This window comes from Syngnathus floridae, chromosome 15 (assembly GCF_059516105.1).
Source record: "Syngnathus floridae isolate MCC-2025c chromosome 15, RoL_Sflo_1.0, whole genome shotgun sequence".
In the NCBI taxonomy this organism is placed as follows: Eukaryota; Metazoa; Chordata; class Actinopteri; order Syngnathiformes; family Syngnathidae; genus Syngnathus; species Syngnathus floridae.
In genome coordinates this window covers 4,526,636-4,546,268 of record NC_142427.1, presented here as the reverse complement: position 1 = coordinate 4,546,268, position 19,633 = coordinate 4,526,636, and the positions used below count along the sequence as shown (strand labels likewise).

The 19,633-nt window shown below is 40.9% G+C and overlaps 1 protein-coding gene and 1 long non-coding RNA gene across 6 annotated transcripts in view; one reads left to right on the top strand and one right to left on the bottom strand.

Annotated features, from left to right (window-relative positions):
* LOC148385963 (seizure protein 6 homolog) overlaps nucleotides 1–19,633 on the bottom strand; it is a 65,449-nt gene that overhangs the window by 18,165 nt on the left and 27,651 nt on the right. For all 5 annotated transcript variants that reach the window (XM_088398567.1, XM_088398566.1, XM_088398568.1 and 2 more), the window contains exons 2-9: nucleotides 17,629–18,342; nucleotides 17,082–17,203; nucleotides 9,943–10,135; nucleotides 5,640–5,825; nucleotides 4,858–5,026; nucleotides 4,275–4,441; nucleotides 3,992–4,186; nucleotides 2,216–2,354 (exon numbers count right to left, since the gene is read on the bottom strand). In XM_088398567.1, coding sequence (XP_088254693.1) covers nucleotides 2,216–2,354; nucleotides 3,992–4,186; nucleotides 4,275–4,441; nucleotides 4,858–5,026; nucleotides 5,640–5,825; nucleotides 9,943–10,135; nucleotides 17,082–17,203; nucleotides 17,629–18,342 — 1,885 coding nt within the window. The remainder of the gene's footprint in view (nucleotides 1–2,215; nucleotides 2,355–3,991; nucleotides 4,187–4,274; nucleotides 4,442–4,857; nucleotides 5,027–5,639; nucleotides 5,826–9,942; nucleotides 10,136–17,081; nucleotides 17,204–17,628; nucleotides 18,343–19,633) is intronic.
* LOC148385964 (uncharacterized) lies at nucleotides 8,902–12,735 on the top strand. The gene is made up of 3 exons (XR_015863057.1): nucleotides 8,902–9,002; nucleotides 10,209–10,341; nucleotides 10,981–12,735. It is a non-coding gene; the product is annotated as an uncharacterized LOC148385964 (long non-coding RNA).

The following is a 19,633-nucleotide window of genomic DNA, read 5'->3' as shown; positions in this document are numbered from 1 at the left end:
TTATTTTAGTGGTTTAAATTATGATGAAACAACCCAAAGCTCTTTTATTGTCTGGTTTATTTATTTATTTATTTATTTTGCGAGGTACAACTAACACAAAAATACTAAATTGTGTCCGATACGGGTAGGGCAAAGTGGCCTCATTTAGTGGTTAAACACTACTGAATTGAACTGAACTGAACTGAACTGAACTGAACTGGCCCCACAACAGCAACCTGGCATTGACTTGACTAATACCCATTTTGAATCATGACAATTCGTCTTTCCTGCTGTGCAAAACCAATTTTCTGAAAGGCTTGGATTTTGCCTTCAATGGTGCGCATGGTTTTGCTTAGGTTGAGGGGTCTTTTTGAAAAAGAAGAATCTATTTTTAAATAACAATGGCATCTGCTGAATGTGTACATGAGTCTTTTGAATTTGACCTGCCAAGCCTAAGGAGTCTAGAATTATCCTCGAAAATCTAAATTGCTTTCAGTGTCATGCTTTGAAAAGACAATCTGGTAATTGCTCTCATGTTTGACAACTAAATTGGAGGCTTCTATTTCACACCAAGCATGCGGGTTAGTTACACTGTAATGGTGCCAACCTCCACATGAGGGCTCCCCAAACTTAATATGAGCATTGGAAAGCTTTTTAACAGTTCCCTATTGTGTAATACAGTATTGTGAAACATTTCTGTAAACCCTTGTGCAGGTGCAGATCAGCTGCAACCTCTCGTGTGCCGCCATGCTAATTAGCGAGGAGCCAGCCCTCCTGTTTGGCCCAAATTAATCAGTCCTCATTATGCACGCTGGTCCTCTGTCATTTCCAGCACAAGCACGGTGATGAATGATAATATAGAAAATGTTCTCATTAATGTGGGGAGGTGTGGACCAGCAGCCCCCACCCCCACTCTCTGTGCTTCGTGTTTTAATATTGAGACCGCACTCATCCACAAGAGCCTTTTGTCAAGTCAACACCATGACAGGAGCAAACAAATTTGAACCCCCCCCCCCCCCCCCCCACACACACACCCAAAAATGTAACCCCCTAATTTTCTCCCATTGTAGAGATAATGCTGTCAAGGCCAAGCGTCGCCGACCTTGAGCGCCGTGGATGGAGATGAGCTAACCTCATATCCAATTTATTTAGTTTTCAATTTCTTTTTCCTATACCAAAGGTGAAGTGGTTGGCTTTGAACATTAGATATTAATCAAAAATAATCACTGCACTTTCCACTGAATGAAATGCAAGCGCCCTTTGAAGCCATGATGTATGAAAAGTTAGCTTCTAACAAGAAGGTATTTGGTAAGATCAAATGTAAGGAATTTAAAGTGATTTTGTAACACGATGCACGTTTTATTTGACAAATGTGAATATGCTCATCAACATTGTAGTATGCAGGAATGAAACAATAACGCCAACACACTCGTATAAATGCTTAAATGCACACACGGCTGGCATACACAATAACCAACAATAGCCCGGGATGGGGATTGTCTGCTAGTCAATCTTCCGACAGCCCGCGGCAGCATTCCCGCTGGTTTAGATTTAACCTCCCCATGCCCTCGCGTGTGCAAATGCTTCAGGCAATAACATCATCACTTATACATTTTTTTGGGCCATATATGACTGTACAAAAGGAGAATCATTCTGATGAAGAATCAATTATTTTTTCTTTGCTCGTGGAGTGCAGGAGGATGTTTTATGATGTGGTCTTCCAACACTGTTTGGGAATATCTGAACGAGGGGAAACAATGTTAGCCTAAGAGTAATAGGTGAAGGAGAAACAATATGAGCCCGTGTTGATGTGCGCACGTCTAATGTTGACATCTGTGTGTCGAGTTCCAGTTGGGAGGGCTGGATAAGTGGCTCAGGGTAGTTCACTGCCAGAGCATATTCATTTCAGAGCCAACTCTGAGTTACACCAGGGAAGTGAGAGCAGGAAGGCTTACTGGCTAATCTGGTCGAAGAACGAGCTGGAAGCAAGGCAGAATGCTTAATGTTGAGGACGGGGAAGAAAAAAAAAAATCTAATTAGCAACTGCAACTACAGAAAGACGTTCCCATGTGTCTGTCATAGTGTGTCGGTGCAAGTATGGGCGAGATAAAGTGAGGCGGAAGAGATGGCATACGGTTGTGTCAAGAGACCCCGTATTTAACGTCTGGAGGTCGGCATGACCTCCAAGACCCCTACGTGTGAGTTTCCAATCGTACACCTGAGTGCGGCGCCTTACACTTGAATATCGAGCATGATCCTCTTGTCCTCTTCTACGTGGATGCCCCAGATGCAGTCCTGCCCCTTGTCGTAAGCCTCTGGCCAATTAGGAGACAACACCACCCCGGCAGAATCGGTAATCTCACCGCTGCAAACGGCTGCAAGACAAAAGACGGACAAAGCTTTAAAAATGTATCGCGAGCATACTTGATTTCACCACCGCAGTTTTTGGACTATAAGGTGCACCGGGGTATAAGGCCTAAGCAATACAGCAAATGAATCAAACTTTATTCAACTTCAGTTCGACATCCATACATAAGCCACATCTCATTATAAGGCACACTCTAAATTTTTGAGCATATTAAATGATTTTAAGTAAGCCTTATAAACCAAAAATTACAGCTAAGTCATGAAAAAAGATGATGCGCACCAAGAAGTATATTTCTACTGAAGCGTAGACCTGCCAATAAGGACTAAAAATATTTTGACTGTTCGAACATATTTAGGTATGTTCAAACATATTTAGATACATTCAAAGGTATCTTGGTACATTCATACATATTTAGGTCCGCTCAAACATATTTTGGTAAGTTCAAAAATATTTTGGTATGTTCAAACATATTTAGGTGCGTTCAAAAGTTTTTTGGTATGTTCAAACGTATTTAGGGACGTTCAAAGGTATTTTGGTATGTTCAAACGTACTCAGGTACGTTCAAAGATATTTTGGTACATTAAAAAATACTTTGGTACCTTCAAACGTATTTAGGTACGTTCAAAGATTCAAATATATTTTGGTACGGTCAAATGTATTTTGGTACCTTCAAATGTATTTAGGTACGTTCAAAGGTATTTTGGTACGATCAAACGTATTTAGGTCCGTTCAAAGATATTTAGGTACCTTCAAAGATATTTTTGTACGTTCAAATGTATTTAGGTGCGTTCAAAGGGATCTTGGTATGTTCACACCTATTTTGGTACGTTCAAAGGTATTTTGATACGGTCAAATGTATTTTGGTACGTTCAAACGTATTTTGATACGTTCAAATATATTTAAACATGTTTGAGCATACTTAAATGTATTTGCTACTCGCAAATATACGTTCGAACATTGTGAATTAAATATGTTCGACTTTGAACTCAAGTGCATTTGCCAGTCAAAATCTTTTTACTCCTCATGGCTGCTCCACGTACACGTACTGCTTTTGTACTTCTTACTGTATATCACAGTAAATAATATACAGAAATAAAAAGGCCATTTCATATGAAACAATCTGCAGTTATAATGATGTGATAACCTACAAAAAGCTTAACCTGAAGTTAAACACAAAAACAGCACATTCTTGCTTCACATGGGAAAACAAAGCATTCTATCAGTAAACCACAGGGTGACCGTGACCCAGGGGGGTGCAAATGATTTTTTTCTTTCTCTCGTTTTCTCGGGGTGAGCTTTACGGGAGAGCTTTTCAATTTTGCTGTGTTGCAAAAATGAGCATACAGCCTATACTGGCTTCCTATAAGGTCACAGTGTTGTGTGTGTAGATTGTAAAAGCACAGCTTATGGTAACAGCATTTCATGTAACAGCAATGAGCCTCTGCTATGTACATAAGATCCAAATTTAGTTAACATGCTTAAGATGCACTTTCATATCAAGGTAGTTCCCTAATAGTATATTTGAATTAAGATTTATTTAAAGATGTAGCACAAAATGAAAGCTTTGGGGGGGGTCATCCAGTCGATTTGTGTGTAATTTAATTGCCTCAGAAAGAGTCAAAAAGGTTAAATCAGATTGCTCACCCCTACAGGCTGGTTCAGTCTCATTCCATTGAGCATTTTCAGCATCAACACACTCGATGACCACGGAGCCTTGCTCCAGCGTGTAACCGGGGTCACAGGAGAACTCCACCACAGCCCCGACTCTATATGTGGAGTCACTGCCGCTGAAATTGCCGTACTTCACAAAAGGCTGGTAGCACATTCCTTTTGCGAAAGCTAAGGTGGAATAAAGTAATAAATACAAAAAAAAAAATCAGAGTAGAGTATACAACTGTTTGACTGGCAAACGGCTAAATAAGCTTGCCTTCATATCTCATGGCTGCACCGGTGGAGGTCAGCATCCCGTCTGTGGTAAATTCCACAAATAGATAACGTCCTGAGCTCAGCACTCCCTCGATGGGCAAATACTCCACCTCATAGGAGTCATACACTGGAGGGGAGTCAATATTGTTGCCGTTCTTAATCAGCAGTCTAACAAAGGGAAATAATGATGAAAATAGAAGCAAGGTTACCCTTGAGTGTTAAGAGATGCTTTAAAGGAGCTGTGATAACTGCAATGACATCGTCTGCCACCTCAAAATGAGGTCAATGGTCATGTGTGGGATGAGAGCAATTTGTGCTTACAAATTCTCACTTCGCTCTGTTGCTAGGGAAAAACAAAAGCCAGTATCCACTTACAATATAAGTCTCAGTCCCTATAACGTTGTACAATGTAATATGAGCTATATGATTTTATACAAAGCAAAATGCCTTCAAAGCAATGTTTTACAGTTAGCCCTAAGGGTATCATTGTCTGTCCTGTGTGTGCAGTGTTATGTAGGTATGCATTGACGGTATGCCAATTCCCTTTACATTTCAGTGCGTGCATGTGTGTGTGTTTTCTCCACCTGTCATCGTCTTCTGCCAGAGCCACCTTCTCAAAGTGAATGTGTAGCCGATGGTCTTCAGGGGCCTCCAGGACCCAGTGGCATGTCAGGTTGTTGCTGTAGTTGCCAGGAAATCCAGGCGAAACAATGCGACCATAGCTGGCATTTTTGATCATACCGCCACAGGATGCTGAATGATGGTGAGGAGAAAGGATCAAATGAGCCACACGAACTGGAAGGTTGTCGAGAAAAGTCTCTGGACAGATTGCATGGACCTCCTGCAGACTGGCCAACATTAAAAGATTCAACGATAGCGGAGGACTGTGAGCGAGAGATTTGTTAAAAATGGCAGCAGCGGAGGCAGTATCGGCTCAGAGCAGCTGCACGCGGGCATGGAGCAAGTCTGGATTTGGTAGATGAGCATTTTACCAGCAGGACAGGGAAAGTCATGCAACCCGCTTCTAATTAAGGCAGCCAGGTGCTAAGTGCCTCCAGACAATAAGTGTCCGTGCTGCTAATCGTATGAAAACACATTCATTTGGCCCTGGATTGTACAGTAATCAACCCAGTAGAAAACAACCGGCCACCTTTTGTTAATCAGAATCATTTGTTCCCTTCGGAGACAAGATGCAAATGAGCAGGAATTTTGCACACACCAAAAGGCCAATTCCGATCAAATGTAACTGTATTTGAATGCAATACTGCTTTTCTACCAGAATCAGCTGGGATAGGCTCCAGCTCTCGATGACCTTGAACCCAGCGATGCAGAAAAATCTTTTCTGTTCACCTCTTCTTTGCCTTACCAATGCATTGGGGCTCCTTCCCACTCCAGTACGGTGTGGTAGCGTTGCGGCAGGTCAGCATTTTGAGACCTTTCAATCTGTAGCCGGTGACACAGTTGAAGTAAGCTTCTCCACCGGCGTAGAGGTGTGTCACGGAAACTTCTCCACCAGCTGGTTCTTTGGGGAATGAACAGCTCAGCACAAAAGCTGAAGAAAAGCAAGAACACAGAAATCATATTTGTGTAAGGAGGGTCTTTAATACTTGTTGATAGAACATCATTAAGGGCTTGTAATATAATACTGAATATCCTCTGTGTGTTGTCATAGTTGTGGTTCCAGCTGGTTAAGATCAATGTCCCAAGACTGGATCGTTCCCGTTGAAAATAAATGAACAATATGCAATAGGACAAAGCTCGCTTGTGAAAGTCTAATGGAAGCTATTAAACAACCTCTCTTCCTGTCTAATAACCGCACGGTTCTACCTCATTAGGGTAGGCCTTTTAATGACAGCGCTACAACTTTTAAACTCATGGAAATGTGTGAACACCATAACAAGTAAACACAATTAGAGCCAAAATGGCTTAGCACAATAAAAGCTATTGTGTACTGTCGACAACTTTGGACGTAGTTTTAGTACAGCAACTTTCTGCTTAATGAGCTGTCGCTAAGCCTCAATTATAGCTAATATAATGGTTACAAAAAGCGAATATTGAAAGGTTACATCTGCATAAATGCTTTCCTGGAGTGAAGATATTTGACTGCATGCGAAAAATAAACAAATATCACGAGCAAAGTGCATTTCAGAGAAGAGAGTGAGAGAGAGCTAGAGTCCACACATGCCAAATCCTGATAGTCAGTTTGGAACACCTTGAATCGTTTTGGTTGTCTGCATATTTTATTACCAAGATGATGATTGCTCAATTGCACCAAAGACAGTTTTCTTCCCAGGCACTCATTTAGAAGATAAAAACTTAACATTATGAGACATATAACTTGGTACTAAACATGCCCGTCTCGGAAATTAACCTCAAGGGAAAATAGCCGCAAGTGCCTAATGGCCATAAAGCGCTTGTAAAACTGCCCTTGTCCCTTGTTTTAATTTAATGACTTATGTTTTTCTTTTACACAAGCCATTGCTTTCCCGCCTCTAATGAAAGTACAACCCGCCCCACCCGCCCCACCCGCCCGACAGCAAATCGTCAAGCCACAGGGACGAGGCGCACTGCCCTTGGGTCATCCATTCAATTCGTCGTTTATCACGAGCTCCAATGAAGCTAGTTATTGCTATTATCTTAGAAGCATTTACATCCCTATTGAGCGTGCAGTGGAAGATCCGCGGGGCAAAACTTGTAGAGCCAATTCCAAAAGTATTAAACGTGGTGCTGCTTCCATTCCACTAGATGCCGGGCCATAAAGTCTGATTATTTAGCTATAACAAATAATAGCTGTAGCGCACAGGCTGCCTGAAAGATTAGCCGGTGGAAGCGTTAGGCCACAGGAAACATGCATGGCTTACGTTTTTAAGTGACTGATTGTTTTAACGGGAGGTCATGGAATCAGATCACGCTCACGAAAGGTTAACCTTCAGCCCACAAGAAAATGGAATTCATCTTTGCCGAGGGGGTCCAAGCAGTAGGTGCATGGGTACAATACTCTAGGTGTTATCATGAAAACCCATCATACCGTTTTTTTTATTTGATTTATATTGTCTAAGTGGTAGAAACTCACTACAATAATGTTATAGAAGCATCCATCAGTCGCAGGCGGCGCTGATGCGGCGGCAGATATTAATTACTCCGAGCTGAGACCAAGCCTCCACAACTCCATCCGCCTGCTCATTCCATGCTTGTCCAATCACATTTCTCATAGCACATTATAAAAGACAAGGTGTCGCTGAGGCTTGGTGGAGAGACCAACACAAACTGAAATATCTGCTGTGTACGCCCGCCCCGTTTAAAATTAACTCAGTGCAGTTTACTTTCATGTGGCTAGGTTTGATTTAAGTTTAGAGTAGAATTGTACTCACGAGAGCGCCGCCCTCTGCCAAGGTTGAACGATCATAATTCAAACCAACAAGACATTCTACCGATAAACTTACCTCAAGATTCATGTGGTGCACTGAGGAAAAAAAAGGAATCGGCTTAACAATAATAAGAAAAAAGTCATTTCCGTGTGTGTGCTTTCATTCAAATGTTCACAAAGGGACATAGCCTTGCCCTTCTTAACGCCTCCACTGTATGCAGTGGTGTGAAATAAAGAAATACTTTGTTGTATTATCTCAAGTTAAGCTGAGTATTTATTGGACTATTTTTATTGTACATTTGAAAACAGATTCCAATTAACCCTTTGTCAAAGGAGGCTTATTTCTTAGAACCTGTGCGAATGTTGGCAACCCACGACTAGAGAACGATGAAGTCTGTCTGGTTGAAATCTTGATTGACATTGTGAGGTCTTATGAGGAGGTTAAAAAAAACAGACAGCAGTGCCATGGAGTTACAAAACTACAAGTTTCAAACTCAGATTCACCCCTGCGGGCCAAACTCGAGCCAAGGGAAACGGAAGACTATATATAAACTGAATGTAGTACGTTGTATGGTACAGTAATCCCTCGTTTAATTGGGTCCACGCCCACCTGCGATAGGTGAAAATCCGCGAAGTAGAGAACATACATTATTACAATATCCTCACAAGGATTTTATGAACTTTTATTTCATTTTTAAACACTTTTATGTACTTTTAAACGTTTTTTCCTCACAAGGATTTTATGAACTTTTATTTCATTTTTAAACACTTTTATGTACTTTTAAACGTTTTTTTTGTATTTTTAAACACTTTTGTAAACATTTTAAAGTCAATTCGACTTTTAGAAATATTCTTATTCATTTAAATAAATGAGAAAATATAGAAAATAAAAGAGTAAATATATTGTTACAATATATCTGCACAAGACTTTTATTAAACTTTATTGTAGTTTTAAACACTTGTTTATTAAACACTTTTTTTGCATTCTCAAACACTTTTGCAAACATTTTAAAGTCAAGAAACATTCTTGTTTACGAACTATTTAGTAAACACTTTTCTGAACATTTTAAAGACAAGCTGACTTTCAGAGACATTCTTATTGACTAACTAACTACTTAAACACTTTTGTGAACATTTTCACTAAAGTCTCAAAGTAAAAAAAACCTCCGTGATGAAGCGCAAGTCTGATACGTTAACACAGACAATGCAGGAGGCTGAGATAAATTGTAGTTAGAACTACTAAACCAATCCGTTGCCAAGACACAGCTCAACATGTTACCATTGGCCATTAGTGTCATATGATCAGACAAAGCCACGCACTCCAAGCTCCAAGTGACGCCGGATGTCGCTGATGGTGGAGAGGTGCGTTTGCCTGTCTCGTTGCCTGTCTTGTGTGCTTCATTTCTGCATATGACGATGTGAATGTGTGTGTGAGTGAGACATTAAAAAAAAAAAAAAAATCCGCGATGCACTGAATCTATCCGCAAAATAAGTTTTGAAAAAAATCCGCGATAGAGCGAAGCTGCGATAAGTGAAGCGCGAAGTAGCGAGGGATTACCGTATGGTTATTTGCGAAGACGTATGGCATCTGTACTGCCCCCTCAATGTTATCATCAGACCTGACCACAGGGCAGCAGAGCACAACCAGTAGAGATGGGCTGATTTATTTCCCATCGCTGGCAATATTTGTTCAATGCCTTTCATTTTGGACCTGATGAAAGAGTTGCCGTAATGTGGTGGAATGAATGTATTGTTGACCAGCTCTACCATCAACTCAAATCGATGGGGCATGTAATTGGCGGCCACTTTGCGCGATTGCTAAGATAAACAGACATTGTTGGAAGATCAATGTTGCACAAGCGCGCACGCAAGCACATACCCTTGGCAAGCTGAAAACAAATTTATGATTCATAATATATGCTGCCGGTGCTTGCTAATGATTCATTCTAGCAGGTTTTTCTGCTCACTGGTTCTTATTTAAGCACATTTAAAGGATCATACGATGTAGTTTTAGCATATTCAAACCACATTGACATTTATTGGGAGCAACACAACACACAATTCAATAGTAATTAATTTTCCACTGAGGATGTCACATTGAATCCATTTTCTAAAAGGTGAGTGAGTAATATCCATCCAAGTATGTCTTCTTTATCGCCGCAGCATGCTTTGTCATACTTTATTATATTCAATTATATGCATCTCAGAAACAAAATTAAACATTTAGAAAAATGTAAAAACCTTAATAGTCTGGTTCAATTGAACATTTCCTCAGTTATCAGATCATGTATCCTTGTCTCACCTTGGTAATGGAGCTGAAGGACTCCTGAGTTGTGCTGTTGGTCGCTCCGGAAACGGATGGAGATCTGGTTGCTCTGACTGCGTAGCACAAGACCCCGTATTAAGACCGACTCATTGGCAAGAAGGAAGGCTTCTCGGCCACCCGTGTCCTCCACGGTCACCTGCTCCCCCTCTGACATACTTGCATTTAGAACCTAAAATAAACCACAAACACACATTTTGTTGTACAATTCACATTGTTTTGTCTTATTTGCTTCTTTATTTCAGCAATTTAATTATTTGTTCCATCCCAAGTATGTTCTTCCGCATCAAAAAAAAAACCTTGCTTCAATTTTGAAACACAGCTGTGCCATCTACCAGAAGAATTCACAACATGCCAACGGATTCATTGTGAGCTCAGGTATGCTACCGAGCTGAAAATATGTTGCCTGCCAAGAGATAAATATGCCCGAGTTTCAGTTGAGACAGTCAGAAAGCCCCGAGACTGTGGGCAGTGTGCGCACACCGTGCAGAAGCATCGACCACAAAATAAATGTGCTCACGTTGACAAACGTTCACTTGAGCTGATGGGAGCTGACAATAAGCACAGGCAGGCTAATGGACTCTTGGAGACTTGAGTTTGGAGGTGACTTCTTCTGGAATTATCCATGACATCAGACTTTGATTGATTTGATTTTTATCACAGGCCACCATGACACCGCTGTGCACAGCTGCACACCTTATTTTTTCATTGTTTACAAAAGAAACTAAGTTACAGTGACTTAATAGTATACAACAGTTTTTTTCAGCCTTATAATGGACCGTATTGTTTTGAAATTTTGGTGGGATTGATATGAACGTAGCGGTTTGTATTCCATAATCGCCACAGCCTGATTACTCATCAATATACAAATGCAATATGACAACATTGATGGAATTATCATGATATACTGTCAAGCCATTATATGCAATAGAAATTCAAAACATCTTACTGCATAGTGCTGTTCGATGTGGTCAAAATTTTTGTCCTGATATCTACGTATGTCCTTTTATACCCTAGTCCAGAGCTGATCTTGGTTTACACAGACAAGGGAAGCTTCTGAAGGACACAGGGGGATGCGGCCAGCATAGAACATTTGGACTGAGCCCCCCAAGGGCCCTGTCATCCGTCACCTTCCCCGGGACCTGTCACTGCAGCCGGCAACAGCTGTCCTGCCTCAATTATGACTCATTGGCCATGTCGAGAGACATCACACCACCTTAAATTCATCCGTACTGCAGCCAAATGCCCGGAGGAACAGCTCTCTTGCTCACCTGTCCATTCTCTTACTGGCTCATTGGTGTGTGTGAGCATGTGAATTCATGTGATCTTGCACATTTTCTTCCAGTCTTCTACTATTGGTAGGGTTTGGGGCATTGATGGGGACAATGTATGTGATATGTGGTCACAGAACAAATGAAATTCGCAAGTTATCACTGTGCTACTGATATTACGTATTTGGGGAAAAATAAGAAAGTGCTTCATAATTACATTATGTACATTATGTACATTATGTATACGTGCCATTTAATCAATGGGATGTGCTCTGGCAGCAATTTAGCTGTTCCTTGTTAATCACACCCACGTTCTATTTTGTTCAATGATAATGTTAATCCATAATAATGCTTTGCTAATTTATGACAAAGCAAGCCAGCAGAGACATTTCGCTCATATAAGCAAGTGCTTGAATACATTTTGCGCATATAAATTATGTTGTTTTGACTGCAACAAGCTTTTACAGATATTATATTGTTGATAGTCTACTATCGGGGCTTTTATTTTAATTACCAGAGATGGTGCACACACAACTGTCTGCAGTACATTAGTTAATGATGAGCACTTTGCCACACGAGATGCATGAGCACTTGAAAAAAATCAAATGGATAGCAAGAATACCTCACGGTTTGTTTAACACGTTAGCAGATAAGGTGTAATCTGTAAGTAAACACTCTATGAATTAACTTTTCACAAAGGCTGACTCATAGCGATAATTTATTGTTGAAAACATCTGCTGTGGCTCCATAATGAACATTTACAGTGACTCACAGGAGCCATCGCCGATGCTGAAAGGAGGAGCGTATAATCAAACTCATCCCACTATACATGGAAATTAAATGACCCTGCAGCTGGGGTTGGGGAGGAGGGGGGGTTGATAAATCAACAGCTTTTGGACTCACCAGCTGCAGAGACCTCATTACGGTGATGAAACCCACTGACCGATACACTGAAGCGTTCATGGAGGGTACCTGCCTCATCGCCCTCTATTTTGCATGCTCATTTCTCCATCATGGGGTGAATAAGCCACCTCCAGGTGGTGTTTTGTGCACGTCTTGATAAATTAATTGAAAAAGCAGACTCATTCCGCTGCTCGCTATGTGAAAAACATTATCTCAATCCAACACTCGTCTCCACACAAATAAGCCAAAACCATTTCCTGTGTAGTTGGCTGTCTAAAACAATGACTCCTTACCAACCAGGCAAAACTGGAGTGCTAATGAGACTATGCTGGAGGCTGTGGCTGAATTCATCAATAAATTGTTTGTTTCAACTCATTTTTGCCAACATAATTATTTGCCTGTGGCAAAACACCCAAATCATGTAGTTACCGTCATCTCAAATAGGATAGTCCATTTTTTCTGTTTTTTTGTTTTTTGTTTTTAGCTTTCAGTGTTAACAGAACAGTGCAACCCGTGTTGTTGTTGATATTTTTTTCCTCATGTGTCATTTTTTTTTTAATAACATCTATAAGTTATGTCAATGCTTGTTCTAGGTTGCGCCGACCAACCAGAACAGTTTTAGGGATAGGGAGTATAAGTCACTCTGTTCCTCCTGGTTGGAAGTGATACATTGAGTTAACAACCATCTTGTGGAAACAAAAAGACCGAAGCCAACCTTGCATCAATCTTATTCATGAGATGAGCTTCTTACATCATCCCCACTTTATCCAATGCCTCTCAAGGCTTGACATTTGAGTTTATTTAGAGCGATGTGCACTTTTCCATAGCTTTCAATTCTTGCCTGGCAGATTACTTTTTTGGATTTTCAAACACGCATCTTTACTCTCTCTTTTTTTTTTTTTCCAATGATGACACTGTTTGTTTGAGAGAACACGACCTCACTGCCAGGCATAGCCTTCGCCATTTATGACAGCTTGATGGGTGCAGCGGCAATTAGTGTCACCTGAAAAGCATTCCTCTCAAGATGGCTAGACCTCATGAAAACTCATCTCAGCAAAGCTCTGACACCCTAAAAAGCTCATCAAGATCAAGCCAGTCTTTATGTCCTGCCTCACTCCCAAAAGGCACAACACGAAGGACGCATCCTTCTACTACCCTATCTCCTTCCAAAATAGATTAAAGAAAGCAATTGTTGCCTCTCTTACAAAGTCTCAGCTTCTCACGGACAAATCTGTTGTGTACGAATTTCGGGATAAAGATGTGTGTGTGTGTGTGTTTATGTATTCAGTGTTGCCCCATTGATGTGATGAGTGTGTTTTGTGTTCAATTAACCCGAAGAAAAAAAGTAATTATCTGCCTCATCAGTTATGCTCAAGCAGCTAGGTCAACGTCATGGTCATTTTTTTTCTCTCTTTGGAAAAAAATCCACTGAATTTCAAGTAAGAGTAGTCGAATCGATAAGGCAATTCACCCTGATCTGTGAAGAGGCTGTGTGTCAAGTGTTAGTGCTGCTTATTAAAATGACTATTGATCGAAGTCAGAAGAGCGTGGTCACCGTGGTAGCATCGACAAACAATTGTTATACCTCCAAAAGGGTTAGCTGTAAACATATGAGAAGCCCCGAGTCAATTGTTTTTTTTTTTAAAGACAATACAGTAATCCACATAATTTCCCAAGGCCCGCTCCATTGACTTTAGAATCTTTGTTGCCCAATGAAAAGTAGTAAATTGTGGATGTAAATCTGAGGTGTTTTACATTTTGAATACACAACACACTCATAGTGTGGACAAAATTAACACTTTTTATGAAAAATACTGTATTCTATGAGTTGTCTTTGCAGATGTGTTTTATCTTTTTGGATTCACTGCAATTGATTGCAATAAATATGAAAAGGTGAAACTTACTGAAGAAAAAAAAAATGCTACCTTGAATCATATTCTATAACATTCAAGTCCCATTTATTCATTAATGCATTGGTTGAAAGTGCTGAGTCAAAACAACATGCATGTTTGATGCTGATGGGCCAAGTCAAAGTGGAGATTACATATTTAATTCAAAGGCCGAAGGAGCCAAGTCTATTAAGGGTTGAAAGCTTTTCCGTAGAACTGATGCTGATTGAGGCATTGAAATAGCCGAACAAGAAGAAAAACTGTGGCATTAGTATGGAAATGGGAAACAAGAAAAGAATTGGAGGAGAAATGGGATTCACAGTATTGAACACAAAATCTATCCCCACCATTTTCTTGAATGCCGCTGCCTTAAGCCTGTCAGAAAATGGAAACACTCCTCCAATCATGCTTTGTGGCACTGGGAGAAATTGCCCGTCTGGACTCCTAACCCTTTAAATGTATCAAACTATCCGAGCCTCCCACAGAATACATTCTTCTTTTCCCTGAGAATTCAGACTTCCATGAAAACAGGCATGTAAGGACCTTGAGAATGAGAAAGGTAGAGACTGTAAGCAAGCAGAGAATACCCGCATGAAACATATGTCGAACAAAAAGCTAACAAGCAGCTTATCGATGGGATTCCTGTGGTCATATTAGACAAGCTCCAAAACTGATTTCAAGGAATTTAATACCACTTTCACAGTCTTGTAAACCTCCATCTGTCCTGTATTTCAAATGTGTTGCACTGCAGAAAAGCAGTGAGGATGCAAAAATAATACTGATCAATATGTAACTTTATTAGAAGTCAATCATATCAAATGAATTCTTTGGTCATTTATTGCAGCTCGTTGATATGAGGTCAGCCTTCAAAAGTGTAGTATGTATTTTATTCGGGACAAAAATCAAAGTGGTCATAAGAGCAGATGGGAAAATTCATTAAATGCTGTGAGCTGTGGGAACAGAGATCCAACAGTCGGCGGCAGACTGAAAATTATCTTGATACATTGGTGCACTCACGATCCCACGCAAGTGTCACATATAAAACAAATTTGACCTTCCAGATGTATTCCTAAAAAAAATCCACACTGTATTCAAATGTATCTGACTTGTATATTAAGAATCGCTGTCATTAATGCCGAACCGTAGATTTAATGAAAATCTTGTCCTTGAAATTCCTTCACTTAATTGCTCGCATAATTTTCTCTTTCACTCTTGCATCGTGCAGTTTTACTGATGACTGCCCTTCCTAACAGTAACGACTTGCCAAAACATTTTCTTGCAGCAAGATGCTTCCCTACTAATATGGCATGATTTTATTTTTCTACAATAAAATCTTGCCAATTTCAACTCGTCGGACTTATTTACTGTTACATTGCAATCTTGATGATAGTATGTCTCCCGAGTTGTGCAGATTCTGCCCACAGAAGCGAGTGAATGAGTCCTCGGGAGATAGTTGGGAGAAAATGGCAAATAAACTCATCACGAAAGTGGAAGCAATCAATTTACTCGCTCCGCCGACAGTTCGTGGCATTGCTCTTTTCTTATTGGATACTGTGATTAAAGGGAGATTAGTATCACCAAAATGACTTTGCACAACATGATGAAAAGAGGAAATCTCCAAATGGGAATCAAGAGCATTGAAATTGCGGTGTCTTATACATCAATTTGTATGTGTCTGTGTGTGTGTGTGTGTGTGTGTGTGTGTGGTGTCGGGGGGGGGGGGGGGGGGGGGGGCTGCGGGAATCCATTTTATGAAATAACGGACAAGACTTAAATGTCATGTAATTGCGTCAATAATTACACACAATGTTACAGATAATCAAATTGCTCTAAGTTTTGACACTAATCTAAAAAACAATAACGGGAAAATTTGGAGTCTGAGCCTGCCATAAGAATACCAAGAGACTTAGATTGCCTCCAGGCAGAAGGGGATGACGGCTGATGAGTGGGTGAAACACATGCTTGTCTTCACTGTCTCTTTAAAAAAAAAAAAAAAAAAAAAAAAGAAAGAAATGGAGACCATGACTTCACTTTCATCTGTTGTGTCATGCACCGGCCTATAAAGTTCAGCCTTCCTAATCAGCTCATCAGTATGGTGGACGGAAACTCCTTTTCTTGCGCTGATGACTTCAAAGTACCCAATGAATATTTTGTCAAATGCACTGGAAAGTCTGTGATGGTTCACAGCTATGACATCAAAAGTTCTCAAGTCTTTGCCTGTGTGGATATGAGCAGGTAAGAGTCGATGTGGTTCTTGGAAAAAATACTTTCTTCAGAAAGAGTATACTCAGTCAAGACTTATCTTAGCTCTCCAGAGGCAGGGAAACAAAGCTCCCATATACTTTAAAGTCTCCTGCGCTAAATTAGCTGTTTGAGGAATTGCAAATGCCAGGCAACACACACACTGAAAATTAATTCTTATAACCTTTTATAAAAAGACTTTTCACGCAAACATTCAACCTGAGACTGTCCCTGTCCTCCCACACACTCAAGCAATTTCCTGCCTGTCTATCTCCATCAACCCACACAAGAGCGGCAGCAAATATCCTAACACCAAATATGTCATAGCTCTTTACTGGATTAACCCATGCACCCTTTTTGCACTTGAGTGTTTTATATAACAAACATTCCTGCTTATGAAGCACATTAGAGCCATTGCGGTCTCATATAATTTATAATATGCAACAATATCAAGCCACCTGTAAATAAAAGGGGTCACTTGTAGTGACAAAGTGATAGCTATAATAATTGGATCGGAGGTCCTCTCCACTATTAGGAGTGTTGTGTAATGTCATGTTTTCTTATAATTTACAAAAGTTGGCTCAGGTAAAAGCATAAATATGCATGAGTGGGCTGGTTTGAAAAAAAAAAAAAAAAAAAAGTTTTTTTTGCAGAGCCTCTGAGATCACTTCGACCCTGCAAGGCAAGGATCAAAGTCTGGTGCAGACCTACTTCAGGGAGGCCAAAAGATATTTACACAGCTGAATCATTTAATCAAAAGCCCGGTATTGTTTCAGATGCCCATGAAGAATGGCGCGGGGTCTCGAGCACTGACCTGAACCTCGATGCCATACCCCAAGTAGACAGTAATCAAGTAGTTGCACTCCATCGCAGTGTCAAGCTGCTGCAGGATTTCAATGTTACCCTCAGGGTCAGTGAAATTTAGGCCGCACGGCTCTGTGGGAGACAGCAAAAAGACGTGTGATTTCCTTTTCGTTCACTCCACTGACTCTTACTGACAGCCCACCTGTGTCTCTGTGGCCGGTGTAACCCGTAAACTATCTCTGAGGATCGGTTCTCTGGCTACGGCAGGGACAAATCAGATTGTCTTTGACACATGAGCGACTCTGGTATTCCTAGTGGAGTGATGAGTAGCTATGTGCATTGTGGAAAATTAACAAAGGTTGCTGAGATCTGCAACTTAATTTTTTCCCCCCTCGGAGATGTGTTAAATCATTCCGGGGAGATACTCCAAATTTTGAATATCCTCTGGGGTTTAGGGTATTGTAACATGTCTGTCACCGTCATTTGATAACCGTAATGTTTTTCGCAAACAATTAATCTATGGAATAAAAAATTGAAGGAATTAGGAACATACTCACCAGATGTTTGCAGCGTGGTGATGGTTGTGGTCGTGATCACGGAGGTTGACGTGGCAACGCGTTCCGGTCGAGATGAAGATAGGTTTGGGGTGGGCTGATTGGGACCGCTTTTGTTTTTGGGTGTTTCTTTCGCCTGGCCTTTCTCCATCCTCATGGTGGATGGTACAAAGTTAGAGTCGGAAGAAAAAGCCCTCAGAGGCGGAGGTTGATCTCGCTGCGATGATGAGGAAGCAGCTGGCATGTTGTCAATATTTGGTGTTACTTGTGTTGTGAGGGAGTGTGTGGTTGGCCGGAGTTTGTCTCCTTCCTTATTTTCTTCTAAAGACTTCTGAAGGAGCGGCATCAGAGGTCTGGGTGTTGTCGGGGAGAATGTGGTAAGCGGCGAGGTGGCAGCTGCAGTTGCGGTCGAGGCGACGTCTGAGAAGGCTGGAGCATCCTCGTGGGGAACCACTTGAGTGACAGGGTGCGCTACATCTGAGCCTGCTCGGGTCTGATACGCCGACATGGAAGCGTCGCTGCTGAAAAAATGCTGGTCTCCCTCAAAATCCCGCAAGAGAAGGTGCTCATGAAGCATCAAGCCTTTGAGAACAGGCCGGTGGTCGGGGCTGTTGATCGGCAAAGCGGTGGTAACCCAGTGAACCTCGCTCTCCGTGTCTTCTGTTGACGGATGTGTGACGTGTCCCCTGTTCAGCGTGCCATCACCATCATTTGGAGCTAAAAGAAAAGAGAGCAATGCTTTTGAACAAATATTCCAAGATTACATTCAGCACATCTTTCTTCCTGTGTGTATGCACATGTTTGCAGTTTGGCAGTAGCTTGTGTTAGTTATTTCAGTACAACGACATCATACCAGCGCTACACTGTAACCAACCCATGAATCAAGTGGGATGTGACACGGTAAACAAAGGAACACGGCAGAGGACATTATTCTTGCTCTCTTATTGTCATAGATTGTTTTTTACAAGGCGACAAGCTTTGTCTGGTGAGAAAAAAGGCCGTTTTTGCCTTCCTCCCACTGACTTCGCTTTGTACTTCAGAAGAGATGCATGGCTGTCAAGCAGTAGTTTGACATTCAAAAAGCCTTTCGGTTGCCACACAACTATGTGACGTGACACGGAAATATTTGTCATTTGGTTGCGGCATGCGTCTCCTGGATGTTTAGCTAAAAACGTTAATTCTCAAAGCTTTTGAATGCATCACAAATGCGACTACTGTTCGAACTGGAATTAATCAAATGAAAACATAACCACTGCTTAGAATCATAACAACAATCTTGTGGCGTGTGTAGTGGTGCCAAATAAAAGAATCTCCTTTTCAGGGACTTGAAGACTCCTGGCATTTTTTTTCCCAGTGACAAATTCTCCATTTAATGAAACAGTTAAGTCAGAAAATAATTACCAACGTCAGAAGTATGCAGCCAACTAATGTTTCATTCAAACAATTTGATAAGTAAATGAAGTTGCTTCACAGTGGAGAAGTAAACAACCTGATAGGATTATTGTTGAGCATTTGACCTACATCTGTTAAGGTGACGACTAGAATCCGCGTACGGTGTAATCACACATGGTTAAGTGGCAGCTCATACCACATAATTAGATTGGGTCTCCACAAGTGTCTTTTTGTCTCCAACATTGTTTGTCTGAGGAGTTAGGACTAATGGATTTTGGAGTTGCCAAACCCAGCAAAATCCATGCCTTCAAAATTTTTGGCAGGCACAAAGCAACAGTTATTACAAAGTTCAAATGGATCTAATAGCTGCTTGTTAGTCAACAGCACACATTATAGTGGCAGGATTTCAATCTACTTCTTCTCGTGAAGAGCAAATATGATATGCTTCAAAAGAAGCTGCGGGAATTATGGTTTTATGTAAAATAAACAACAACTAAGTCTGGAGGTCAGTTTACCATCAGAACAACTAATGTTTTTCATGCACGGTCACACTGAAACGGCATATGCCTGCTAATGGATGCTTGAGTTTGTCTGCAAGCAAACATTTGCTGTGGAA